The 19,341-nt window shown below is 44.3% G+C and overlaps 1 protein-coding gene and 1 pseudogene across 1 annotated transcript in view; both read right to left on the bottom strand.

Annotated features, from left to right (window-relative positions):
• The window catches only part of ARPC2 (actin related protein 2/3 complex subunit 2), a 29,940-nt gene extending 25,136 nt beyond the window's left edge, over positions 1-4,804 (bottom strand). Inside the window, exons 1-2 of the mRNA XM_059703143.1 lie at positions 4,652-4,804; positions 4,369-4,450 (exon numbers count right to left, since the gene is read on the bottom strand). Coding sequence (XP_059559126.1) covers positions 4,369-4,442 — 74 coding nt within the window. The 5' untranslated portion in view covers positions 4,443-4,450; positions 4,652-4,804. The remainder of the gene's footprint in view (positions 1-4,368; positions 4,451-4,651) is intronic.
• A 599-nt stretch (positions 4,805-5,403) lies between these two features.
• LOC132238810 (large ribosomal subunit protein eL21-like) lies at positions 5,404-11,065 on the bottom strand (annotated as a pseudogene).
• Positions 11,066-19,341: the final 8,276 nt, after the last annotated feature.

Below are 19,341 nucleotides of genomic sequence, written 5' to 3'. Positions count from 1 at the left end.
TCCCCATAACTCCCAAGAGCAGTTTTCCCCACTGTAAATGGGAACTTCTGTCAAAGTGCACATTTGAAATCAAATGAAGCCATATTACAGCTTATAGCAAAGCGCCTGGTTCACAGAAGGTGACCAATAAACTAGTTTTTCTTCTAGGTGATGTCAGAGGAGACCAGACTTTGAAGCCACAATTGGGAAAGGTTTTGGAATTGTAATTCCAAGAATTAGCAATGCATCAGCAGTACAAGCCAGCTGAAGAAGTCCTCAGGGTTACTGACTGGACAGCACAAGACACTAAAACATAGTATATTCGTTCAAGAACTGTATGGATTTCAAGAACTGTATTATCCAATCCTCTTTTTCCATTAAGAATTTTGGAGTGTTTTACTCCCAAATATATCCAATTCCCTTTGGGCACTTAAGTCTCTCTTCTAGTTATCCCTGTCCATAAATTGAAGGAATTATTGAATTCTGCTCACTATCTTACTATAAAGATAGTAAAGATCTGCTAAAGCCATATCTCAAAATTCGGAGAAGAGGATCTAAAAGCCAATTCCCACCATGTCAGAAAAGCAATAAACTCTTAAAGAAAGTAAGAACCATGCTAGCTGGCTTTATCTACTTCAAGAAAACATTTACCAAACTGACAATATGTATGTGAGGAAGCCCGGTGGGGGTGGGGAAAGATGACTAAAATGACAGACCCTGCCCTGAAGGAGTCATCAGTTGGTGGAGTGTAGCTCTGGGGCTTCATGCCCAAAGCAGCCCCAAGGAGGCCAGAGGACAGGCAACAGTGTGTAACTATAATGACCTGTAAAAAGACCAACCAGATCTTTTTAGCAAATCAGCCACTACATACAATGTCCTAATTCCAAGTCATTTCAAACCAGTTTATCTCTGAGGACATATGCAGTATAGCTGGGAATGAGAACAAGGTATCAGCAAGATTTAATTTATTCCTTTCTTTTTCAAATATCTCTTCCCACAGTTCTCACCCACACCAATTGGCAATGCTTGCTTACTGAGCTTCACTCCCCCTCACAGAACCACAGCTCCCCACAATATGCACAGCTGTGGCAAGGAGCCAGAATGCACTTAAAATCAACAGCAATTTGCATCAGACAGCATTTTCTCAATCTTGGACTCCAGACTCTAGCTAAGTTGACAGCTTAGCTTTTGAGGCTGAAAAAGTTCTTGGTGTGTACAGAGTAACAAAAGAATTTAATTAACTTGACAGATTACTTCTATTTCAATTGGGGGGTCTGGGTAAGAATTCCTAACTGAAAAGGCAATGCTGTTGACAAGACCTTGCACATGAGGTTATTTGCAATGTTGAGTATAGCTTTTTAATCAGTCACTTTCTCTTAGTTTGTAGGCTATTGGGAAGACAACTTACCAATAATCATCATTTTGTGAGGATATATGAATCATTCCAATAAGCCATTCTCCCAGGAGTGTGGTAGGGAAAAATAAAAAGCAATTTGTTTGGAATGAATCTTGGGCTTTGTCGGAACTGCCTCCAAATTAAAATGTTATCATGACCAAATGTATTCTTAAACAGCATAGATGATAGGACTGCTTTACCCAATGAGTGACTACCAAAGGAAATTGAGCTTTTTAGTAGGATGTCACAGGCAAGAAGACCCAATAGGATGATCTGAGGTGCATCATGTAAAAAAAGACCAACCTCAAAAGGAAAGTTACTGCCAGTGTTGTGAATTATATGCCACAGAACTGTTGCAAGGCTATCTCATGCTTACATTTTCAGTAGCTGGAAGAGTGCTTGCTGTCCATGAGAATATTCTGCGAGAATGGAAATGTTACACATCTGTGCTGTTCAAACACCACAGCTTCTAGCCACGTGGGCAAACTGAGCACTAGAACTGTGACTAGTGTGAGGAACTTAACTTTATTTCACTTTAACTAGCCACACACAGCTACTGGCTACCATATAGGATTATCACAGAGTTGGAAGATTCACTCTGGAGAGGGTTGATCTGAACTATAATCTCCCCCAAATGGTTTCTTCTGAGAAGAGTAAAGGAGGGTGGAGCTGACCTCTCTAGCATGTTTTCGCACGGGCAAAGCCTTTCAAAACTCGAGGGTTTCTCCTCCAAGCTACGCCTTTTCCTTAATTTAGTTCTCTGATCTTCAACTCAACACATCTCACCCCTTAGCTGCCTCTGCCAATAAGCTCTCTCAGAAAGGCCCCCCTTTTCTGTCCTGCTGGTGCTGAGCACTAGAAGGATCCCATACATGTTTATGATGATCACACTAGTTAACCTTTGCTGGAAGTTCTACCCTAGGCATGTGCCTTAATAAATACTCAACTACTTCTCTGTCGCCTCACCTTACCTGTATGCCTGGAAATTCACACCAGGGTGTTACATGTGCAATCCCAGGAAAGTCCTACTTCCTAAACTGGCTATCATGGTCTCATTTCAAAGATTTTCAAAGTGCTTTTCAGCAGAATGTTTTGAGCCCAATTATTTAAAGTCACGTCTCTAAGGGAAGATGGGCCAGAATAAAAGCCAAACCTTACTGCCCTGCCCCAATGTCCAACACTGCTACAACATGTACTTTGTAAGAAATGCCCTAGAAGTTATAACTTATGCCTTCCAGACTTGAGTGACTACTTTTAAGTCCTTTAAAATGGTTAGTTGGTCCTTTTAAGAGTAATTTTCTAAAAAGAATAGAGCTGAAGTTCTGAATAATGGGCTATATTTTGGAACCACAAGTTATTAGTACACAAATAGATATGAACAGACTCCCACAGTACAAGGCATGCTCCTACTTGAAAATGCACCAGCTTATAACCACCTAGGTCTCATTTCTTTACTAGTCTGGACTTGAGAATGCACTTAGGATCAGCTGTGAAAATGCAGAAGTTAATTAACTTCCTCTTGTGTGCAACACTGCTCTAAAAGTAGAGAGCAATCACCCAAAATAAGTCTGAGCTGATTCGCTTCAACATTTAAAATGTAAAGGAACTGGTAAGTGGCGGCTTAAGACAAGAAGCAAGTTAGCCTAAAATATAAGCAACTGCAGCCCCTGGCAGGAAACAAAGCTGCCGTTCACTGTATGCATTATTTCAAGGAAAGCTGTTCTTGGTTTTACAGATCAAAATCGGTGGCCTTATAAAAGATATAGGAGACACACTATGTTCAATTTCAGCAGTGAGTTAGAAGGATCTGTCTTTTAATGCCTCCAAGCCACAGGTTCCTATGACTACTTACAATTTCCCTTCCGCCAATCCTCTCCCATCTATGGATCGCCAAGCACCAAGTTTCCTTATTACCAGTTCCGTGCTCACCAGAAAGAGTCTGCACTTATTTCCTCAACTGTGCAACCAAAATGTGAAGCCCCGTCCTCACAGATGGGGAAATGGGCAACGGGACTAACCACAGGGCGCTACAAATTAGAAGCTAAAATCCCCTGCCTCATGTTTTAAAAGCAAAGCAGGGGAGGAGGCTGTCTTCCACTGAGTCTTACGTTTGACGGAGAAGGCTGCCTTGGCAATGTGTCCCAAGCCCACGTTTAAAAAGGCCGATGGTAGAAAAGGTTACCTAGGACCTTCACACACCGGACGCTTTCAAGTGTGTACCTGGGCCAGAATTACCACAGAAGAAATCACAGATCAGGGAGCTGGAATAAGAACGTAAGAGATACCCAGATAAAGCCTCATGGGTGGGGGAAAAGAGAATGAGAGCCTAAGAAGAGAGATAAGGAAGGGGTGTGGATGGGGAGACTATGAGCTTTGCTTGAGAAATATAAAACAGAATGGCCAGTGTCTCTCACAGTAGGGTTCTGGGAAGGGGAACTAGAGAGGTGGCGTGTTTTTTTTTCTGGCAGCGAGACTGGGTCTGCTTTCAGGCTCCCCTCCTGCTCCTTTAGACGAGGAGCTGGGTGGGGTGCGAGAAGGCTGAACGACCCGGGCCTGCATCTCCTGCCCTCCTCCAGCTCTGGGAATTCCTGCAAACTCCTGGAACCCAATCCGTAGGGGCTGTCTTAGGTTCCTAACAATGACGGGGAATACGGAGAGGAGAGGTCCCACGCTTGCCACAGAGGGCAGTGGCATCCTCGGGTGAGAGTTCCGGCCCCGGCTGCCCTCACGTCCCACAGGTCGCCTGCCCTTTAGCACGCGCACTCCTGTCCACTCACCGCTTCCGCATCCTCCCCGGAGCCGCTCCCCACGCACCTCTGCCCCTCACCCCTCCGCACCCAATCGCCTCCCACGTCTGCTCCGCCGGGCCAGTGCCCACACCCGGCCGGGTCCCCCATCTCTCTCCTCCCCACGTCTCGGGGGCTGAACGCTGGGGATCAGCAGGGGTCAACTCTGCCTCCCCCGCCACCCTCCGTCCCCGGGCGCGCGCTCACCCGGCGGCCGCGTTCTCGAACTTGAGCGCGAGCGTCTCCTCGATGATGCGGTTGTTCACCTCCAGCAGGATCATGGCGGCGGCTGCCCCGGGCAGGGGAAGGAGAAACAAGGGCGGGTGAGGATGGGTCAGGGAAGGAAGGACAGAGGGAGCGGCCCTGCTGCCCCCTGAGGAGGGGTCTGGGTGGGTAGGAGGTGAGGGAAGAAGGGGAGAGGGATCGGGGTAGGGGAAGGGGAAGATGCACGCACTGACGGTGGAGACACCCACCCACCCACCGGACCGACCTGGCCCCAGATGCCTGAACCCGCCTGCCGAGCCGCCGCCACCGCTGCTGCCGCCTCACCCACAAGACCGGTCCCCGCCCAGCCCCCGGCTCTAGCCGGCCACTTCCGCTCTCACACCCACTTCCGCTCGCCGCCCGGACGCGCGGCCCCGCGGCGCCATTTCCGCTTCGTGCGCGCGCGCGCAGGCGCGCGGGGGCGGGCGGCCGGAGGGCCGTGCTCGGGGTGCCGCCACCCCACCTCCAGTTTCCTACCGCCGGCTCGCGCCCCGCCCCTGTCGAGCTCCGGTCTCGCTTGGTCCCCAGGCCGGCCGCACTGTCCAGCCCCTCCCTCCCGCCCGCTCGTTCCAGAGGTCCAGCTCCATCTTTCCGCTCCTGTCACTTCAGAGAACTCGCAAGTAGCGCGCCCTTGTCATCTACCAACCGGCTTCTTTGCTCTCGGCATGTTTTTTGTCGACGTGTTCCTTCCTCATGCCACACGAATGACTGTCCAGTGGCACACATTTCTCCAACACTGTTTAGTGGGCCCCTGCTCTGGGCTGGGGGTGCAGTGGTGAATGAGATAGGCAAGGTCCTGCCCGAGTGGAGCTATCGTCTGGTAGAGCGAACAGGCAATAAACGCCCAATTATATAACTAGAAGTTGCTTAAAGGGCAAGGAAGGACAGGAATGCGAAGTCATCTAGGTGAAAAGGCACCTGGGATGGGCCTCCTTGGGTTCCTGAGCCTGGGGAGCTGCCTCCGGTCCGCCAGCGGGGTTATCTTTGCCGCCCCTCACCCCCCAGGACCTCGGCCACACGTACCTTCTCGTCCACGCGCGGAATCTGAACTCATACAGGCAGTCCTCCGGTTAAATTGACTCCACTAGATCGTTTCGTGGTTACGTGGCCATCTCCCATTTATTTATAAAAAAAAAAAAAGTTCCGTCATTTCAACATATGTACATATGTGCTTTATGTTTTTTATTATTTACCACAAGTAAAGGTCAGGAATTGTTATCTTTCTTTTAAATTTTTTTTTTTTACTGTTTCACTTGATTACTGCTGTGTATGTGCTCCATGTGAGTGCCGTAGGTGCTTATGGAGGTGGGAGAATCGCGTTATGTCGCGCCATAGGAACGGGTCTCCGAAGTAACCCGAGGACCTACTGTATTTGTGCTTCATCTGCACCTTCTGCCTGAGTGTCTCCTCCAGGGAGAATTTAACAAACTTAGTTGATTTATTCTCTGCTAAGTGCTCTTGGGCAGAAGGGGGGATTAGGATCCAAAAAATGAACAATAACAACAACAACAAAACACAACCCTAGCACCTGTCCTCAAGGCCCATACAGCCCTTTAAAACAGATTTCCTTACTTACCAGCCATGGGTAAACTTCAAGACATTGTCAGTCTCCCCAAATTATGTGTTAATGTTTTGACATTAATGTTTTTAAATAATGTATATTTAATTTCCAAGATCTTTCCCCCCCCCCAACTGGCCCCTCCCTGTATTATTTGATCCTTGTTTTATGGACAGGAATATCTTCTATCTTTCTGAGCATAGTATATGTTTGATGGATAGTAATATTTTCTCTTTGAGGACATTATAATATACTAGGGGCCCAGTGCCTGGATTCGTGCACCTTGAAAGGAACTGTGGACTGTGAGGCTGCAGTGGGCACAGGGGTGGGTGTTGGCCCATCCTCCACACCCCCGCCGACCCCTCCTGCCGCGGCACCCAACCCCTGTCTGCTGGCAGCCCCACTCCCGCCACTGCTGCTCCCACACGCTGATGGCACCAGCCCCACTTGGATCTTGCTGACAGCGAAGAGCCATTGGGGCCAGCGCCATCAGTGGGTGTGAGCAGTGGCTGCTGCCCTGATCACCCCTCAGGAGGTGGAGAAGCCCTGAGGGGCAATTGGAGCCAGAAGCCACTGCTCATACCCACTGATGGCACTGAGTGATTGGGGCCAGCACCAGGTGCCTGCAGCAGGTGCGAGCTGGGCTGGTGCCAGCAGCAGGTGTGAGCACCTGCAGGACCGCAATGTGCAGGAGCAAAGAATTTTCGGTAACCACCAGAGGCTCGCCCCGATGACAGTGACTGGCAGCCTGCCTTGGTCTGGCACCCCCCCACCCCCACCTGCTCCACTATCCCGCCATGGCCGACGCCCACCATGTTCCGTGCACGCCCCCTAGTGGTCAGTGCATGCCATAGCGACTGGTTGTTCCGCCATTTGGTCTATTTGCATATTAGCCTTTTATTATACAGGATATGTTTTTAGTTATTCTCCTTTCTGCTTTGATCTGTTTCTTTGGGTCCATCTTTATGCTAATTTGTTATGTTATTAGCCATCCTCAAAAGACTGGCAACACTAGCAATCTGTTCATATTTAAGGACAAGGAGGCTGTAAAACAATTGGGTGGAGGCTGAGTGTTACTCAAAAGGGACTAGCATTGGCTTCATTGGGAGCTTTTTGGAAATGCAGAATCTCAGGTCCCATTATAAACTGCAGCTTTTGGAATCTGCACCTCAAGAAGATCACAATGCACATTACGTTGTGAGAAGCACTGAATGGATGGGCTTCACTATAAGATGCACCAATGATGTGCCAGATTTCATTAGGAGCCCACAAATATCAACATTGGGATGTCTTTTCTCCAAAGGAGAATCATCCAGTTGTATTTAGGGTTTACAAGCTTGGCTGTGAGTATTCCCAGAGTGTATGAGAACAGGGAAGAATGTTTTGAGTCCCAGCTGACTTCCACTTAATGCCATTATCAGCCCTGTGCCTATCCACTGCTTTCCACTGAGCTAGAGTCTATAGCAAATGGACCTCTGGTGGAGGAGATGAAGGAAGATGTGTAAGTGAGATAGGCTGGGTGGGAAAAGGGATAGTTTACTTGACTGCTTGGGCATCTCGAACACATTTTCAATCATTGTCTTCATTTCACTTTTGGTTTATTTAAACTAATGACAAATAGAACAAATAAATATCTTTGTACTTACTACCCAGCTTCTTTGTACAGGTGTGAAGTTTCTTTAGAGTATGGTCTTAGGAATGTAACTGTGGGCTACAGACATCTTCAACTTTGCTAGATGATGCCAAAATGCTCTCCAAAGTAGTTGTACCAATTTATGCTTCCATGAGCAATGTATGAAGGGTATTATTACTCCCTGCCCTTGCTAGCACTTGGTATTGTTAGCCTTTGAAAAGAATGGATATGAAAAATATATTTGATTGTTCTTTTTTTTTTTTTTTAGAGAAGTTATTCGAGTTTATTTGAGCCAAACTGATGACAGAGCAAGATCTCAAATGTTCCCTGATTGTTATTAAAATAAGAATTATCCCAGCAGATAGAGAGGAATGAATGAAGACTCAGGGGCCAGATAGCATGACATCTTGCAGAAAGTGAAAGATCAGTAAAATGTGGCATGCACCTGGAAGGGGGAAGTGCCAAGAGATGGATGGCTGGAAACAATAATGGCTAACATTTATTGAGGTTGATGATTTATTCTGGGCTAGATGGTACATATAGTAGCCTTACATGTACCATCTCACCAAATCCCTGTGACAACTCTTAGAACAGTGGTTCTCAGCCTCATGTTGTGGTGACCCCCAATTTCATTGTTACAAATTGAACATAATTAAAGCATAGTGATTAATCACAAAAACAATGTGTAATTATATATGTGTTTTCCGATGGTCTTAGGCTACCCCTGTGAAAGGGTCGTTCGACCCCCAAAGGGGTCGTGACCCACAGGTTGAGAACCGCTGTCTTAGAAGAAGGTACTACTATTACTTCATTTTGTAGATGAGGAAACTGACACTCTATTTAAAAATAACGAGAACAGATTCTTGATTAAACTTTCATTCTGCTGAACCCTGTTGACCAAAGTAGAAAAACCTGTTCTAAAATAGCCAGAAATGTGCTGTTTTTAGTCTTAAAGATAGAGGCTGGAGGTCGTCTTGGGGGTGGGAGGGGCTATCTGGCTATCTTCCATTTAGTCCTCTGGATCTACTCTTCCCTCTTCTCCACCCCCACATCAACTGGGTCCCCTGGCACTTGGGCTTTGGTTGTCAATAGGAAGCCCCAGAAAGAGGAGGGAGGGAGTGAAGGAAGAAGCGGGGAGTGAGCTGTTCGGGGGTGGAGAGAGAGAGAAAGAGAGAGAGAGAGAGAGGAATCAGAGTATTCAATCCTCTTTTTCATCTTCCTTGTGAGGTTGTTGCCTCAGGCTGACCAAATGCCACTGCTTCTCTCAAGGTGGCTACCTCAGCAAAGCTCTTTCCTTCATTCCAGGTCCTGATAACCGTCCCCTCTCCTCAACCCTTAGGGCCTAGGTGTGGTATCAACTTAGCTGCATCCACATTTTCGTAACACACAACTTAACAATGGGGATATGTTCTGAGAAATGCATTGTTAGATGATTAAGTCATTTTGCAAACACCATAGAGCACACTTACACAAACCTAGATGGTATAGCCTGCTACACACCTAGGTTATATGGTATAGCCCAGAGGTCCTCAAACTTTTTAAACGGGGCCAGTTCACTGTCCCTCAGACATTCCACACATGCACACTGCGGGCCCGGGACGAGTCGGCTGCTAAGCAGGACAGGCAGTGGCAGCAAAAACACCCGGAGGGCCGGATAAATGTTTTCGGCGGGCCGCATGTGGCCCGCGGGCCGTAGTTTGAGGACCCCTGGTATAGCCTATTGCTCCTAGCATGTTACTGTATAAGACAACATGAGCTTAAATCAAGCACAGGAGAAAATTATTTTTAAAAAATTTTTAAAATATATTTCTTTATTGATTTCAGAGAGGAAGGGAGAAGGAGAGAGAGATAGAAACATCAATGATGAGAGAGAACCATCGATCGGCTGCCTCCTGCACACCCCCCACTGGGGATCGAGCCTGCAACCCAGGCATGTGCCCCGGGCTGGAATCGAACCCGGGACCCTTCAGTCCACAGGCTGATGCTCTATCCACTGAGCCAAGCTGGCTAGGGCAGGAGAAAATTATTTAATTGGGATACTTGGTAAGCATGAGATATGTGGGGCCACTACTGGCATAACAATGCATACTGTTTATTTTCCTAAAAATTAATATATTTTTATTGATTTCACAGAGGAAGAGAGAGGGAGAGAGAAATAGAAACATCAATGATGAGAGAAAATCATTGATTGGCTGCCTCTTGCATGCTGCCCACTGGGGATCAAGCCCGCAACCTGGGCATGTGCCCTGACCAGAATCAAACCAGCAACCGTTCAGGGCACAGGATGACGCTCATCCAACTGAGCAACACTGACTAGGGCTATCAGTAATTACTTTAAGTGTAAATGTATTAAACTCACTTTATTAAAATTAAGAAATCTGCAGGATGCATTAAAAAAATGCATGGTTGAACTATATGTTGCTTATAAGAGTCTCACTTTATATCCAAAGACACAAATAGGTTGAAAGTGAAAGGGTGAAAAAAGATATTCCATGCAAATAGTAATCACAAGAGAGATGGGGTTGCTATACTATTATTAAAAACAACAAAAAAGATTTTAAGTTAAAAGTTTGTATAAAAGACAAAAAAGGACATTATCTACTGATTAAAGGGCCAATTTATCAAGAAGATGTAATAATTATAAACCTAACAACAGAGCCCCCAGACTATATGGAGCAAATATTGATAGAATTGAAGGGATAAATAGCCAGTTCTATAATAAGATAGTTGGAGTTGTATTTTGATATCCCACTTTCAATAATGGATTAAACATCTAGACAGAAGATTGATGAGGAAAAAGAAGACTTGAAGAACACAAGACCAATCAAACCTAACATACATATGTAAAACACCACTTCCAATAACAGCAGGATATACATTCTTCTCAAGGGTACATGGAACATTCTCCAGGATAGACCAGGTGTTAGGTCATAGGGAATGGTTTCCAGCAGCTCAGGCTCCTTTCCATTGGTTCTCACAAAGTGTGCTTCTCTGGGTGGAGCAGGCTGACGCTTCAGTTGAACCCAGGTACCTTTCTCTTTGGCTTCCTTATTTTTCTGATCATTTTCCTTCACACGTTTCAGGAAGCTGTCTCAGCTCTTAGAGTGCTTAATATGCTCAATACGTACATTAATTCTCTAGGCAAGAATCTTGCCCTTAACTTGCTTATTCACAATTATGCCCACTGCATGCTGGGTGACATTGCAGACTCTTCCAATTTTGCCATGGTAACATTTGTGGGGCATTCCTTTTTGAACAGTGCCCATTCCCTTGATGTCCACAATATCACCTTTCTTGTAGATTCGCATGTATGTGGCCAAAGGAACAACTCCATGTTTTCTAAAAGGCCCAGAGAACATATAGCGGGTGCCTCTCCTCTTTCCCTTTGTGTTAGTCATTTTGGCGAATTACTGGAAGATGGCGGTTCCGGCCGAAAGGCGAACAACACACTTTTAAACAAACAATACATTAAAAAAGAAATTGCCAGATAAATTAGAAAGTACTTTGAGATAAATAAAAATGAAAATACAATATACCAAAATTTATGGGAAGTAGTGAAAGCAGTGCTCAAAGGAAAATTTATTGTTTCAAATGTTAAAAAAGAAGAAAGATACCCTAACTACCCTCTGAAAAGATTAACAAAGTTGACAAGATTTTGGCTTGATTGAGACAAAAAAAGAGAGAAGATGCAAAAAACTAAAATGAGAAATGAAAATACACACCTTACATAAATTAAAATAATTAAGAGAATATTATGAACGACAGTATACCAAAAAATTAAGTAATGTAGATGAAACGAACAAATTCTAGAAACACACAAATTACCAAAACTCAAGTGTAGAAAATATCTACAGACCTATAACAAGATATTGAATCAATAATCAAAAACTTCCCAAGAAAGAAAAGTTTAGGACCATATGGCTTAACTGGTAAATTCTGCCAAAAGTTTAAAGAAGTAATACTAACTCTACTCAAATTCTTCCAAGAAACAGAAAAGGAAGGAGAACTTCCTAACACATTCTATGAAGCCAGTGTTACCCTGATATCAAAGCCAGACAAAGATACCATAAGAAAAGCAAACTATAGATCACTATCTTTTATGAATATAGATTCAAAAATCCCCAACAAGCCCTGGCCGGTTTGGCTCAGAGGATAGAGCATCGGCCTGCAGATTGAAGGGTTCTGGGTTCGATTTTGGTCAAGGGCATATTCCCGGGTTTCGGGCTCAATCCCCAGTAGGGGTCGTGCAGGAGGCAGCTAACCAGTGATTCTCATCACTGGTATTTCTGTCTCTCTCTTCTTCCTCTCTGAAATCAATAGAAATATATATTTTTTAAAATCCCCAACAAATTACTAGCAAACCAAACTCGACAGCACATTAAAAAGATTATAGCCCTAACTGGTTTGGCTCAGTGGATAGAGCATCGGCCTGAGGACTCAAGGGTCCCAGGTTCGATTCTGGTCAAGGGCATGTACCTTGGTTGCAGGCACATCCCCAGTGGGGAGTGTGCAGGAGGCAGCTGATTGATGTTTCTCTCTCATTGATGTTTCTAACTCTCTATCCCTCTCCCTTCCTCTCTGTAAAAAATCAATAAAATATATATTTTTTTAAAAATTAAAAGAATAAAAAGATTATATACCATGATCAAGTAAAATTTATCTCAGGAATGCATAAGAATTCCCGCAACCAAGGTACATGCCCTTGACCAGAATCGAACCTGGGACCCTTGAGTCCGTAGGCCGATGCTCTATCCACTGAGCCAAACCAGTTAGGGCTATAATCTTTTTTTTTTTTTAATATATTTTTATTGATTTTTTACAGAGAGGAAGGGAGAGGGATAGAGAGTCAGAAACACAGATGAGAGAGAAACATCGATCAGCTGCCTCCTGCACACCCCCCACTGGGGATGTGCCCACAACCAAGGTACATGCCCTTGACTGGAATCGAACCTGGGACCCCTCAGTCCGCAGGCCGACACTCCATCCACTGAGCCAAACCGGTTAGGGCAGGGCTATAATCTTTTTAATGTGCTGTTGAGTTTGGTTTGCTAGTAATTTGTTGGGGATTTTTAAAAATATATATTTCTATTGATTTCAGAGAGGAAGAAGAGAGACAGAAATATCAGTGATGAGAATCACTGGTTAGCTGCCTTGGTTCAACATAAGAATATCAATGAATGTAATGCATCCCATTAATGGAATGAAGGAAAAGAAAAAAGAACTCAGTAGATGCACGAAAGACATTTGACAAAATTCAGCACCCTTTCATGATAAAAATACTCAGAAAATTAGGAATAAAGGGAATTTTTAAAACATGATAGTGGAATTTATGAGAAAAACCTCAAAACTACCATCATACTCAATGGGGAAAGACTGAAAGCTTTCCTCCTCAGATGAGAAAGAAGATAAAGGTGTTTGCTTTCACCAGTGCCATTTGTCATTGTACTGGAAGTACAATGGAAAACAAGAACTCAACTATCTCTATTTGCACATGACATAATTCTGTATAAAGAAAATTTCATAGCTCTAGCTGCTTTGGCTCAGTGGATGGAGCTTTGGCCTGTGGACTGAAGGGTCCTGGGTTTGATTCCAGTCAAGGGCACGTGCCTGGGTTGCAGGATCTATCCCCAGTAGGGGGCATGTAGGAGGCAGCCAGTCAATGATTAGCTCTCATCGTTGATTGATGTTTCTATCTCTCTCTCCCTCTTCCTTCCTCTCTGAAATAATTAAAGAAGTATATTTTTTAAAAAATCCCATAGAATCCACAAAAACTGCTAGAGCTAATAAATGAATTCAGTAAACTTTTAGTGTTCAAGATCATCAATACACAAAAATCAGTTGTGTTTCTATACTCTAGCAAGAAACAATCTGAAAAGGAATGAAGAAATCAATTTCATCTAAAAGAATAAATTACCTAGGAATAAGTATAACCAAGAGGAGAAAGGTCTGCACACTAAAAACCACAAAACAGCCCTAACTTGTTTGGCTCAGTGGATAGAGCATCGGCCTGCGGACTGAAGGGTCCCAGGTTCGATTCCAGTCAAGGGCATGTACCTTGGTTGCGGGCACATCCCCAGTAGGGGGTGTGCAGGAAGCAGCTGATCAATGTTTCTTTCTCATCAATGTTTCTAACTTTCTATCCCTCTCCCTTCCTCTCTGTAAAAAATCAATAAAATATATTTTTTAAAAAATGGAGCCCTAGCTGGTTTAGCTCAGTGAAGGGTCCTGAGTTCCATTCCGGTCAAGGGCACATGCCAGGGTTACAGGCTTGATCCCTAGTGGGGGGCATGCAGGAGGCAGCCGATCAATGATTCTCTCTCATCCTTGATGTTTCTATCTCTCTATACCTCTTCCTTCCTCTCTGAAATTAATAAAAATATATTTTTTAAATAAGAATGGAGAATATACTCTAGAGGCTTCTTTCCTCCCCCATTCTCTCCTCCTGTTCCCTTCCTTCTCCCTCCTCCCAGGTAATTCTGTCTTAGTACTTATTTTCTTTTTTTAAATATATTTTATTGATTTTTCACAGAGAGGAAGGGAGAGAGATAGAGTTAGAAACATCGATGAGATCGACCAGCTGCCTCTTGCACACCCCCCACCGGGGATGTGCCCGCAACCCAGGTACATGCCCTTGACCGGAATCGAACCCGGGACCTCTCAGTCCGCAGGCTGACGCTCTATCCACTGAGTCAAACCGGTTTCGGCTAGTACTTATTTTCTTCCTCCCTCCCATTAGTATGGAAGAACGTTGAGCAGTTTTCTTCGTCCACAAATAAGCGGCAAGAGACAAGAAGTGGAAGATAAAGCAAAGACAATAATGAATAGTGTGAGGCTTCTGAGAAATTGGGAGATGGAATCTAAGGTGGCCAAAGGACAGCAGCTCCACTGTGGCAGGAGCAAAGGAGGAAGGTGTGGACAGTGGGTCCAGCAGTGGGACCCATTGGGTGTCAGGAAGTAGAGAGAGGTTCTCATAGCTCAGCTCTGATTGTCTCTTGTGTCTATCCCAATCCCTGAGACACCATCTTTCACATAATCAACTATTAATATTTGTCAAATGAAAGGATACATGCAGAAATCCTTTAAAGCACAGCATAGATAACATATTCCTTAGTTTTTCAAAATGAAATACTTATTAACTTTAGTTTTCATACAAGTAACATATGTCCCTAGAGGGGGTGGGGTTCTATTCTTTTTAAAAAAATATATCTTATTGATTTTTTACAGAGAGGAAGGGAGAGGGATAGAGAGTTAGAAACATCGATGAGAGAGAAACATCAATCAGCTGCCTCCTGCACACTCCCCACTGGGCATGCGCCTGCAACCAAGGTACATGCCCTTGACGGGAATCGAACCTAGGACCCCTGAGTCCGCAGGCCGACGCTCAATCCACTGAGCCAAACCGGTTAGGGCTGGGGTTCTTTTCTTTATAACCCTGAGCCAAGTTTTGGACACACTTTATTTTTGTTTTAAAATATATCTTTATTTCAGAGAGGAAGGAAGAGGGAGAGAGAGAAAGAAACATCAATGATGAGAGAGAATTGATTGGCTGCCTCCTGCATACCTCCTATTGGGGATCGAGCCCGCAAACCTGGGCATGTGCCCTTGGCTCGAATTGAACCCAGGACCCTTCAGTCCGCAGGCTGACTCTCTATCCACTGAGCCAAACCGGCTAGGGCAGGACACATTTTAAAGTGTGTTTTCTCCTTTGTTCTTTAGCAGTTATTATCCTTAGTTTACACAAGAGGAAAAGGAGGCACTGAGTGGTTAAGTTGCCCAACTTAATGTAATTCTAAACCAGGTTTTCTGACAACTAGTATGTTCTTTATGCCATCTCTGTACTCTTAGGAGGACCATCTTTAAGGGGAAATGTTTATTCCTTAAATAGCATCAAGAGGACAAAAGGAATAAATAGACGAGAGATGGGTTTCCTCTGGGGCCTGTCAATGTCACCCATCAGCTCTGTTTCTGGGTTGTGTCTAAAGGCAGGGGGCAGCTTGACTCTGTCGTGCATCTGGGTTTCAGAGGCCTAGGGAATGTTTAGTTTCCTGCTTGTCTATTTCCAAACTTTAGGCATATAATTTATTGTCTTGATTACAATTTAACGTGGCTGGAAGCTGTGAGACATTCGAGTTACAGATTTGTGTGAGAGGCACAAGGACAATCAGTGCATTTGGGAGCTATGGCTCTCCTCCCTTCTCACGCCATGGTCTCTCTTGGGGAGACCTCAGCCAGCCATGGCTTCTTACCACCACCGAGTCAGTGCTGGCTCCCAGGCAGCGGCTTGTCTATTTCTGTTTTAAACGTTGTTTTTTTTGATGAGTAGAAATTTCTGATTATGATGAAGTCTAATTTATCAAAAAATTTAAAAAATGGTTGTTGCATTCTTTTATTTGTATAAGAAGTCTTTAGCTTACCCCTAAGTTATGAAGATACTCATTCATGTTTTTCTCTAAAGGCTTTACAGTTTTAGCTTTTACATTTAGGCCTATGAGTCATCTAGGAATAATGTTTGTGTACTATATAGGGGTCAAAGTTTGTGTTTTTCCCATATTTAGTTATTCCAGCACCATTTTGTTGCTAAAACTTTCCTTTCCCCATTTGATTGCTTTGGGGTTTTTGTTTAAAATCGGATGGTGTTTTTAGGATCTCTTCTCTGTACCAACTTAGCAGGTTCCCCCCCTCCCCCATGGCTCAGTATTGCCAGATCTTCTAAATTTTAGAAGAGGACATAGAAACCCAGATTTTTTTAAATATGAAAAAGTTTAAATTTTTAAGAGTTGGGAACCAATTTTAATTTAAATGAACAAAGGAATCAATTCTGTGCAGCCAAAGAAACTCACCTGCAGTCTGATTGCATCCGTGGCTTTAGGACTACTAGTATGAGAGGTAATTTCAGTGGAAGCTGGATCTGTGTACAGTCAAGTATAAATCAAGAGCCTTATTTTAAATGAAAGAAAATGGGGATGTTGCTAGGGCACATAAGAGGGTTTTAATAGTCAACGCAAGTCAGTGGGAGTTCACTGCCAGGGCTAGATTAAAACCCAGGGTGTGATGTCACCTTGGTGCCTAGGAGACTGTAGGAGCACATTCATGGAGCTATCTGGAAACAACGCAGGCAGAGAGGGCCAAGGGGGAGATGAGGAGATGCCAGGATGCCCTGGCTTGCAGTGGAGGGACTGACGAGAAGCTAGACAGACCAGTGAAGGGAAGGAGACAAGGACCAAGAGAGTCCAGGGTGAGCTGATTTGGAGTCAAGGGCCTGCAGTGGGGGGAATGAAGAGAAGCAACGGGTCTCTAACCTGGGGCCCAGCCAGGTGCTTCCTGGAATTGGCCCAAGGCCTCCTTGGCTCCCTGGGTGAAAGCTGAGACAGAGCAGCCAGAAGACATACAGCTGCAGACACCAGCGCTTAAAGGAGATGCTTAGCAGCACCGCATTTCCCCACTCCATGTTTAAGTTCGTTTTTAACATTTTAGGTTTATATTTTACACTTAATATTTAAATAGGAACCAGCTCACACGTTTTAAAAATTAAAAACTATTAATGAGCCAAATCGGTTTGGCTCAGTGGATAGAGCATCGGCCTGCGGACTGAAAGGTCCCAGGTTCGATTCCGGTCAAGGGCATGTACCTTGGTTGCGGGCACATCCCCAGTAGGAGGTGTGCAGGAGGCAGCTGGTCGATGTTTCTCTCATTGATGTTTCTAACTCTCTATCCCTCTCCCTTCCTCTCTGTAAAAAAATTAATAAAATATATTAAAAAAACCCCAGAATTACTAATGAAAACTATTCTTCCGACCTGTTCCCTCTCTCCCCACCCAGTTTTCATCTCCAACCCCTCCACTCCCAGGTAACTATTTGTATAGTTTGTTTTTACTGCAACCAAGGATACTACGTTGGCAGCCACGGCTGTCAGACAGACTGTTGCTTATGCTGGTTGGGTCACATAGGGTAGAGCTCTGAGTAGTTTCCTCCATGTAAGAGAAAACAAGCAAGCCTGCACTAAAGACAGATAGAAGTTTGTTGGAACTTGCTAAAACCTTGCCTCATGAATATGTAAGAGAGCGCTACAGGAGAAGGAAATCATCCTACTCAAATTGTGATGCTGTGCTTGTTATGGCTGAATGTCTGTGTCTCCTCAGAATTCTGAGGTTGAAGCGCCAACCCCCAATGTCATGGTTGTTGGCTGTGGGGCCTTTGGGAGGGAATTAGGTTTAGATGGAGTGATGACGGTGGGGCCCCACGATGATATTAGTGTCTTTATAAGAAGAGGAAGAGACCAGAGCTCCTTCTCTCTCTGCACCGTGCAAGCAAACGGCAACATGGAAGATAGCTGTCTGCAAGCCAGATGGAGAGCCCTCACCACAACACAGGCTTGCTGGCACCCTGATCTCAGACTTCCAGCCTTCAGACTGTGAGAAATAAATAGCTATTGTTTAAGCCACCAAGTCCACGGGATTTTGTGATGGCAGGCCGAGCTAAGTGCTGGAGGACCAAAAAGTGAGCTAGAAGAAAATGGAAAAATTTTTAGTTCTCTGAACTATACCTTTTCATTGCTTTGCCTAGAGTATCCAAAGGTGCTGTTTGAAAGTAAGGGTTCACACTGCTCTGGAGGAAGGGTCAGTGGACTGGAAAAGGGGATGACCATAGGGATAAGACTATTAAATTCTTGAAGCCAGTGATTAGTTGAGTGACAAACCTCAATCGTTCATCTCAAACTGCATTCATACTCTGGCACTTGCTAAAGTCTAACCTGGAAGGACTTTAAGGGGAGAATGGAAAAGGTTTGCAAACTTTCAAGGGTGGTGTTAGGTGCAAGATGTTCGCTGTCTAATCCAACTTCTAGGGAGTACAAGGTATTTTCACCTGGATTATTTCACCACCCCCACTGAAGATAATGCTGCCCTCTACTGGATTGTTCTTGCAACTACAGACCCTGGCAACCAGGCCTAGATTCTTTTTTAAATCTCCTTTGCTTTTTTTTTTTTTCAGACGAAAGCAACATACAAATTTTATTATTTTATTGCAAGAGTATAATAAAATATGAAACAAATGAGCTGCCGTTGATGTTCTTTAGAACTTGGCTTATTCCTGTGTGGTTCTTAATCAGCTGTGTGTTTTAGAATCACCTGGAAGAATTTCAAAACCCCTGAGGAAAAATCTCCTTTGCTTTATCTAAGTTGGTTTTCCAGTATAGCTAGAGATCTTATGTTCTGCTAGATCATTTCTTTACGGCCATGGTGGAGTCAGCTTTCCCTCCAGCGTTATTTCCCAGAGGCTGGAGGTGAAATAAACAGAAGGCAAGTCACTGTGGGTCTTCCATCTCTAGAAATATAATCCATCTTTCTTCCCTTTGCTTTTCTTTCTTCAAAAACTTTTTATTGAACCCTAATTACTAAGATGCCTCCTAGGCCCTTGAGATACAGTGATCAAAATAGAAGCATAGTGTTCCACTTTATAGCTCTACTATACTTTGTATAAAAGTATTTTGAAAGACATTGAAATGATTACCCAGTTTTATTATGAACAATCCTGTGATAAACTTGTCCTTCCACTCTTCCTTCCCTCCTGCGTTCCTTCCTTCTCTTATATTAGGTGGGATTGTAGGGTCAGGGTCTGTATTGTTTAGTGTGTTTGGTATCTATTTCCCCAATAGGACCATAAGAATTTTGTATAAAGACAGATAAAAGTGATTAAACATTTATTATCAGTGAGATGCTGTGCTAAGC

Source organism: Myotis daubentonii, chromosome 7, assembly GCF_963259705.1.
Source record: "Myotis daubentonii chromosome 7, mMyoDau2.1, whole genome shotgun sequence".
NCBI classification, from domain to species: domain Eukaryota; kingdom Metazoa; phylum Chordata; class Mammalia; order Chiroptera; family Vespertilionidae; genus Myotis; species Myotis daubentonii.
Note: the sequence above shows the minus strand (reverse complement) of the source record. Positions and strands in the feature narration are given on the sequence as shown.